General features: G+C 37.5%; 1 protein-coding gene across 1 annotated transcript; it reads right to left on the bottom strand.

Moving 5' to 3' along the window:
* Positions 1-2385: 2385 nt before the first annotated feature.
* Positions 2386-7813, bottom strand: LOC145905711 (sialate:O-sulfotransferase 1-like). Its single transcript, XM_082992977.1, has 8 exons — positions 7629-7813; positions 7381-7451; positions 6846-6951; positions 4979-5163; positions 4296-4485; positions 3732-3970; positions 3273-3473; positions 2386-2998 (listed from the first exon to the last, which is right to left on the bottom strand). The coding sequence occupies exons 1-8, from the start codon at positions 7808-7810 to the stop codon at positions 2601-2603; spliced, it is 1572 nt and encodes a 523-aa protein (XP_082849103.1). The 5' UTR covers positions 7811-7813; the 3' UTR covers positions 2386-2600.
* Between the last annotated feature and the right edge of the window lie 1201 nt (positions 7814-9014).

Raw genomic sequence — 9014 nt, forward strand, 5'->3', positions numbered from 1 at the left:
AAACCTACAAAAATATTATTTCAATTACAATTATGTTTTTATGTCATTTGCTATACAAGTCATTCATGGTTACCAAAAGTACCAAACAATGTTGTTTTTTGAAAATAAATTAACAAACAACCAAGCTCTGCACAGTTTTAGGGGAACCCCAAAATACAAGCAAATGTGATTTAACTGCAACCTTGACTGGTGTAAATTAAAAAACAGATCACACAATCTCATATACACAACATTTTACACACATAATATATGGTCCAATGTATAAGTGTTTTGTGTTTATTTACTGTGATATTCTGTTTTCACATTCAATGCACAACACACTGCGTTTTACAGATATATATTTAAAGAAGTTAATGTGCTTTTATGTGTGATGTTATTATTCGTACCTTAAAAAGTACCTATTAAACATTTGTGGTGCCAGAATATAAATATTTTAGCCTTTCCCAAAATAAGGTACAACATACCAGACAAGAACAATCAAATGCCCACTATATTCCAAGATTTATACTTGTATACCATTAACATTAAGTAGGGTTTATATAAAAGAATGGGTAATACAATACAAGCAATTAATCCAATTTTATTTGCAAACTTTGCAAAAGAGTAAAAAACAACAATAAATAAATAAAATATACAATCAACAGAACCAGTAATGATAAGTGGCCTGCGGACAGGGAATATTCTGCCAACTAACATGCCCTATAAATAAAATTGACAACATAAGGTATCAGTGTCTAAGGCTTGTAATTGTCTTTGCATCCAATTGACACTGTACCTATAATTAATTTATGTACCGTGTGGTAAGGATTACCTTCCATTACAAGAGACAGATGAAATGATTTTTTTCTTTTTTTAAACAGCAAAATTTACTTTATGTACAACAAAAATATTACAAACAGCCAAAATTTTAGACATCTAATTTGTGCACATTATGGTAGGCATACCAACGTCATACAGCAGCTAATCGTTTTTAAATGTGAAATGTTTGACTCATTTTCACTCTTACACATAAACAGAAATGGGAACCATATTCGTTTGTCTACTTTATGGAAGTGGAAACAAAAGCAATTACAAAAAACTGGGATTACACGTAACAAATAAATACTTGGCAAATATTATCAAAAAAGGTTAAATTCCCATAACCTTGTCACAACTCTAAACCTCGTTCTTTTGTTATTGTTTTTTTCAAGAAACAACTACTTTGACGGAAGAAACAAAAGTACAGTAAGATAAAAAAAAAAAAATTCCGGTTCCACCAATGGTACCTTTAAAGTTTCTTAGTAAAACAATTCCTTGTTTTTAACTGTGAATAAATATTAAATACATTTAAAGCAATAAACAGCGCAATCCAGCAAAAATCTTGCCGCCCGTTTAGTTATCAAACAGTTTGCGTAGCGCCTAAAGTGTTTTCGACTTGGCTACTCCAGCCCGTTGCACGTTGTTATGGTTGCTATATTACAAGGAAGATCTTTTTGATTTTAAAGTGACAAACTTTCATTTGAAGGTTGTTTTACCGTTTTTATAGGTTTTGATAGACACAAGCAAGGATATGTGTAGTAAACTTGAAACGACATAAGGCACTCGAAACTCAATTTTTTGGAGGTACTCATTTTTCGTGGATTTTTTTTATTTTCCACATTCCAAAACCGTTTATTGTGAGTTTCAACTACTACGTGGCGACATGCAAAGCATATTGGTGCCATACACTTATCACTGTTTTGACACAATTTGTCAATTAGCGCATTCCATTTAAAATGTTGCTGGCCATGCCCTAGTGAATGTTAGCGTTTCAAATTTACCTCTCAGCAGAAAATTTATTTGTAGCCAAACATCCCCCAAAAAACAATCCTAACAAAATATCAGTCAAATGTTTCTTTAACTCTGAATATGCTACTATTATTTTTGTCATATTAAACTATGACGTTTTGTCGTACTCGAAGGAAATTGTGTTCAGTAGTAAATGTGCAAGAAAATAAATGAAGCATTGAAGAATAATCCCGTATCTGTGAGTCGAATTACAGCATATGTCAACAAAAGCATTTTCTATAAAAGTGAAACAGTACAAGTTTGAAGCTTGCTGAACCATAAGATCGCAGAAGCTTGAGACAAAAGCGCTATTGGAAATGAATGCATAGGTAACGACAGTCAAGATATTTGTTTTTTGAAAGTGGAAGTCGGGCGATTGTCTCAACCAATGAAGAAACAAATACAAGCTATGCTGAAGGAACATTCGTAAACATCTTGGACATCAAATCATGTGGCGTGGAACGTAAGACATGACTTTGAATAATAAAACAAAAAGACAGACTTTTCAAAACCACTTCAAACAAATATAAATGTGTGCAAAATATTCCTCACTCTAGCAGCAAGCACAATTTTTAAAAAAAATGGCTTTTCCTTGTGTCAATGGTGATTATGCTAAATCAGTTATTTGCCTTGTGGAAAACCACAATAGTGTTGGTGAAATTCCAGTAAAACACTAGAGGTAACCAACTATCATATATAGGCGCCAAGAGCTAACTATTTTTCAGCAATCCTACTTGAAGAAAATGGATTTCCTTGAGACTAACGTTTCTATACGACCCCAAAACAAGCCAATGTTACGATTTTCCGTCGCTTAAGTTAACATCTGGCCCTGCAGTTTCATAGTCAGGCATCACTGGAGAAACACCAGCGTCAAGTAACGTCTTCCTCGCATAAGCAATCGCTTTGTTCATTTCAGTGGTCGTATGCTCGGTGTAAGGATTAAAATCCAACTTTGCAGATTTCCTTTTAAAACTTCCTTTCAGCTCCTGACTCAAGCAAGCGAGACGCTCGTCCAGGTCCTTCGGATGAAGATGTTTGTTCGGGAGGAAGTTCACCATCTTCCTCACGTTGGATACCGGGTCCTCCACCATGTGTTCGTAGAAGATGATGAGGAACGGCTTCTTGCTCTTCAACAAGTTTTCAGGCATCGTCTTCCAATATACGATCGTCGATTGAATGTATTTCAAGAATTCTGCGACGATATGAAATAATAAAAAATGAACCCTGCAGGTTTAGGAAAAACTCATGATAGTGGGGTTGATTTTGCGTCAAACTCCCGAGGTCGGCGAATTATCTGGGAGTAAACTTGCAGACCAGACATGATACGCCATCGATCCGTTAGGTTCTCAATTGGGTATCAAACAACAGAGACAAACCACAGTGGTCACTTTGTTAAATACTAATCGACAGCAAAAATACACAAGACACAGCACAAGATTGCCAGTAAAATCAAACAAAAATCTTACCGTTGTCAAATTGTTGGCGACTCGCTCTTCCCGTGTGATTCCCCTTCGTCGAAACTCGGTGGAAGTCGGCGATGAACGCGTTGTAAGGATTACGGATGACCAGGATCACATCTTGGAGGTCCGGTTTCTTCGGATCCATCAGATGATTCTTCACAAAATCTGTTCTTCCTTCGCTGATGGGAAACATTTCTCCAAGGAACCCTGGTGGGAAAAAGGAAATTTGTGACGTCATTGAAAAACGGCGCTCACAGAGAAATTCTCATCTGATTGGACATTTAGAGGAATTTTGACGTCTATTAGCAAACCACGGACTAGCGGACAACTAAATATCGATTAAAGGTGTGAACGTACTTGTTTAAAATAAAGCACTTATAACCTGTTTAGAAATAAAAACTTACAACATGTTTAAAATAAAATTTTATAACGCGCTTACAAATAAAACCTTTTGTATAAACTTACCGTTCAAATGCATGATAAGTTCACCGTAAGCACTTCCTCCGTAATAACCAGTAGCTTTCTCCAGGAGGTAGCGAGTCCACGTGATCCCTGATCCTGGAGCCGACCCGAGCCAAGTCCTCACGTAACTTCCTTGTGGAAGGATCCGAATATTTCCACACCTCTTGTCCTCTTCCAGTGTCCGGTAGCCTTGTACTGAGTTCCCACCTTCGCACTGCTTCAGTTTGTGAGTTAAATTGAATCTAGGATATGAACGTGGATTTTATTTGTAATTATTTGACGTAATTTGTCCCACACATCGGACAAGAATAGCTGTATGTATAAGGAAGTTATATTAACCGAAGCAATTAAATAAAATCTCAAAAAACAAAATAAAATCTCCATGTAAGGTAAAAACATTTCGCACTACTTTCATACAAATACGTTTTAGCTTAAACATCGTATATTTTTCTTTAGGTACCGCAAAAACTTGTGGCAATTCTGTAACATGTCATCGGTTCGCTTCATTCGTGTTGTAAACGTCTCATGGCGTTTGGTGTTGGATTAAAAATCGTTTAGTTCACAAACCTCGCGTTCATGCGTCCACAGAAGCAGTCTTGGGCCTCTCTGAACAGCGCCAACGAGTGTCCAAGCACTTGGCACTTTTCAAAGCATCGAGTCGAAGAAATTGTTTGGTACAAAAGAAAACCATCGCCGCTGGTGGGCGCTGAGAAGCAGCCAATGGTCCTTTTTTCGACGAGAGAGTCATTGAACGGTGCTGCATAATACAAGAGGTTTAGGTGGTGCATGTTTTGGGGGCAATTTAGGTGTCACAGTACCAACACTTGAACTAAAGAGTTATTTTCAGTTTGAAAGAGCTTATGTTTTGACGTTTTCATGACTCACACCAACGCTAAAAAACTGACAGAAGAGTTTTTCTTCGCAACCCTTGTTTTTCAAACCTCAGTAGTGCAGGATTTTTAAGAAAAGGTTTTATGGCCATTTAACAACGTTACCCACTTTAAAACCTACTCAATAATCCTATTTGCAGATTTTATGACTTGCGCAAATATACTGACTGACTGTCAAATTCTTGAGGTCCAGGTCGTTCCAACCATTGGCAAACATAGTGTTTCCCACTAAGGTTCACAATACATGGAGCCAATGATTATATGGATAAACGTTAGAGCCACGAAAATGTTAGGTTACGAAAATGTAACAGACGCTTCAGAAACAACCATGTCCATGCTTCCACGTTTTTGTTACTCTACCTTCAAAACAGCCGGATTTTATTCTCAAAGCGCGGACGCCTTTTTCTCCTCCGCAATTCTCATCCAACTTGCCCGGACACGCAATATTGCACTCATGGGATTCGCTTCTTATGTTCCCGATTTTACGGACGTCTAAATCACATGAACATATCCCACCCTTCATCAAGCCGGCATACGATCTCTTCCTGGAATAATGAACACATGTAATGCCGACTTCTGTGTAAACTAAGTTACAGAATTATGTCAGTAAATATTTAACCAAGGGTTTGAAAACTATGACCTGTGAATGAACCGTGCACAGAAAATGTCATGAAAGACCGCAGGAATTTACCTGTGCAGGTCGGTGTTGACTGTCTTTTACCTCAACCTCAGCAAAGTCAAAAATGTGTAACGCGTCACTGACGCTTTACGCGCATTTCATGGGAGGGGATTTGGAAAATAATATTGCTTAAAATTTTGACTGATTGATAAACTTATTTTCGTACCAAGAACGTTTGTACATTGAATATAAAAGGTATAATGTTGGTAATCATCTTAATAGTAGCTTTGGCTTTTCTATTCAAAGTAATTAAAAGTATTTTGCCCAATTTTTGTACAGTTTCCATAAATCGTGTTGACTTTCGTACAGCAGGGATGGATCGCATAATCGCAAAGGCCTGCTACACTTCTCAGCTATAACACGTCGATAATCGGATTATCAAGTAAACGGTCTGCGTGGTAATAATGTGGCGCCCTCACTTCAAACCAATTAGTTGCTACAATCCTGGTCCAACAGGTTGCGGCGGTTTCGCTCAAACGGAAATGTAAAATCGTTTGTCACGAGTTTCCCATACACGATGTTATTAGCACATGGTATGTGAATGTACATGTTGGTGATGCATTTAATCAATATGCTATCAGATAGTTACAGCTCCGTTTTCAAGCTACAATCGGCACAAAGCAAACAGAATGTGCACCAGACCAGAGATTACGCAAACAACTCCATGTATCCATATTACTTTCGCACTGTAGACACTGGGCGATCTCGCCAACGATTCTGGTTGGCATAGGTCGTTAAAATCTTCGTGACGCTCAATATGATTTCGTAGCACTTCAAATCTTATCGAGATATTCTTCCACATTTACCATTGCCATGAAACTTTTTTGAAACCGTAACCTTTACAATTACATATTGGTATGAAAGCAATGTGGAATTTCAGATTGCGAAAATCTGACTATTATAGTTATAATTTGTTAAACGGCGCCATGTTGGTGTGTTATTTTAGCTTGCGAGGCACGTTGTTGACTTTGGAAATTAACTTAAGTAATCGTTTGTTAAATTCTGAAATGAATGGCTTCTTACACAACAAGTGGTTTAAACAAACAAAACAGTTTTTTAGACGGGGGTCAAGCAATAGTTTGAACTTTCCAGCATTGTGGAAACAAAAAGGTTTGCTTCATATGTTATCTAATTATTGTGTGATCCATGTAGGCAACGTGTGGTCAAAAATATACAAGGGTTTTTCAAAGTTGATGTGAAATAAAATACATTGAACCACGTTGTCAACGGGCGATTTTGTTGCAAAAACTTAAAAAAGGATGATTTAGCAAAAAAGGTTCAACTACTGCTGAATTAGAAACCTCGCACCATTCAAGCACACTACATCTGTCGGGTATTAGTAACCCTTGATAACAAACATGCCACGGAGAAAATAGCTGCTAAAACAAATAGATTGACATGAAGGTTGTGATTATAAATTAACAGACCTGGTCCTTGCTAAAGATAACGCAACCGTGCGTATCGGATAAAACTTCAATGAAAATTGTCTACAAGGTTCCTGTTTGAATTTTCGCATAAATCCATAAAATGTCCTCACATGTGACTTACCGTTTGTGGCAGTGAAGTGCGCATTGGTTTTGAGTCATGTTCTCATGCCTTTCTAAGGGTCCGGATTTCCCGAAATTGGTTGGTGGGAAACACCCGAGATCGATAACTGCAAGAAAGGAAATGTTAAATCCCGACAAACGACAACTTGACAAATAATAGAAGTGTCCCCCTGGAACATTAGTGCTTGGGCGATGTCAAGGTACGTGATTTCCCTTTAAACTATATCTGAAACGCCTTGACCCTTAAGCAATACGTTGTCTAAAAATACGCATGTTATCTGTCGATTTATGCCAAGGACATCTTAATTGTGACCTTTTAAGACATTCCTACCGGCCCAACATTAAAGGAAAATGATTACACGAAAACTATGTTGCAGTACTTGTATGGTGAACCCTCCAGTTTGGTTTTTAGTTCGTTTGTGCGAATGACTGTAACCAATTTATGAACAACTGCAGGTGTGATGACATTTACCGTGCGATATTTTGATAATTGTTGCTCATAATCACACTTTCACTATTGAATTATTTCCACTCACATTCACAAAACGTCCCGGAAATTTCTGGAATTTCGTTCTTCGCAGTAGAATTGTTTCTTGCGGATATGAAGCTGAACAAAAAATTACATCACGTTGCAGAGCTTTCAACTTACAAAGTACTGACAGGCGATGAAAAATAGCGGCATTATTTACTTTCACAAGTTGCCTGGGTGTGTTACGTATATTTGTAATGTTACGTTTTATCTTTTTGCAGCCAAATCCTTTACATCGAATATGATGCCACTAACCTTAAGTCAGAAAAATGATTTTCTATAGTTGTGTTGGTTTTTTTCAATGAAGGTTTGTAATCCAAGTCTTCCGCATGATTTGTCTGAACGACGAACGTCGGTTTTCTGTTAGTTAGAAAAAACATCCCACATCCAAACAGACATAGAAGGACAACCAGACGGTTTCGTCGCAACCTCAGCATTTTGTCGACATTTATAACGAATCGACCATTTGCAGATTGTATATATTAACTCTAAACATACATGCACTGGTTAAAACGGCATTACTCAAACGTATTAAGGTTACACTAATTAACAACATTTCATACTTAAACTGATTAAAGGCATGAGACAGTTTAATTAAGTATTTATGAATGGGTTGCGAGTTATATAAATAATTAACAAAACACCTTCAACGAAGGTTAAATGAATATTAATGCTTCGAAAACACAAATGTTTTTCACGCAAAACAGGCAAGTCTGATAATCGCCGCCCAGTTGTTTCTGATAATCACTAAAAGCACACTGCCCGTAGACATCTATAAAATACGGAAATGTCTTACTATTCTTGCCTCATGCTTTTCACAACCAGCGCATTCAGTCAACGTTAAGCACCGGTAATGAACGCAGTAAATGTTTGAAACGTTTGACTTTATGTTTACGAGCAAACCACTCACACCAAGCGCATTCACTCAATATTTATATGTTCAGTCAACAGGTAATGAACATAGTAAATGTTTGAAACGTTTGGCTTTATTTGTGTAAGCTGCAGACAGATGGCCACTGCATGTTTACGATCAAACCAATAAGCTTTGGGTTTTATATTTAGAATTATACGCTTCAAGCATTTTGCACCTAATTATTTCAATTTCTTCGTCAAAAATATACTTTAACCCACATTATCTTTGACCGTCCCCTGCTTCCTGGTAATTTACGTTCAGGACCCCGTATCGTTCCGCAGCACTTCTCCAACCTTGTGTCAATACTATGCTACAAACAGACTGTATTGTCCAACATAACTCGCCTATGGGCTGCCCATTACCTCTGTGGAGAGGGTCAGGGGCAACTTTCTCAACGTTTCATCTGCGTTTGCGGTCTCGCCCATTCTTATACTGGCAACGTTACCTACAGGTTTCAACTCTTCAATAAATGTTTTCCATTGTCATGCGTCGGACAATAACGGTATAATGTTTAACCATAATGCGACCAACTTAAGTACTTTATCGCCATATAAACTGACTATAAGAACATACTTAAGGAAGATCTAGGTGTTGCAACTGCAAAGCTATATATTCCCCGAACGCTACTCCTGGTAAAGCATCCAACTACTTTGTACAAATTTGATTGAGGAAAGCTGTCGGCCCACTTACACATAAATACCTCGAGGCTGTAAACTTGGTCGTTGTGG

The sequence above is a fragment of the Ascidia mentula genome, chromosome 6 (genome assembly GCF_947561715.1).
Source record: "Ascidia mentula chromosome 6, kaAscMent1.1, whole genome shotgun sequence".
In the NCBI taxonomy this organism is placed as follows: Eukaryota; Metazoa; Chordata; class Ascidiacea; order Phlebobranchia; family Ascidiidae; genus Ascidia; species Ascidia mentula.

Coding starts and splice junctions, on each gene's coding strand:
- LOC145905711 (XM_082992977.1), bottom strand. CDS start 7,810: ATGCTGAGGTTGCGACGAAACCGTCTGGTTGTCCTTCTATGTCTGTTT. Junction 3,971..4,295: donor TGTGGACGCATGAACGCGAG/GTTTGTGAACTA, acceptor TTCATATCCTAG/ATTCAATTTAACTCACAAAC. Junction 2,999..3,272: donor TCGCCAACAATTTGACAACG/GTAAGATTTTTG, acceptor ATATCGTCGCAG/AATTCTTGAAATACATTCAA.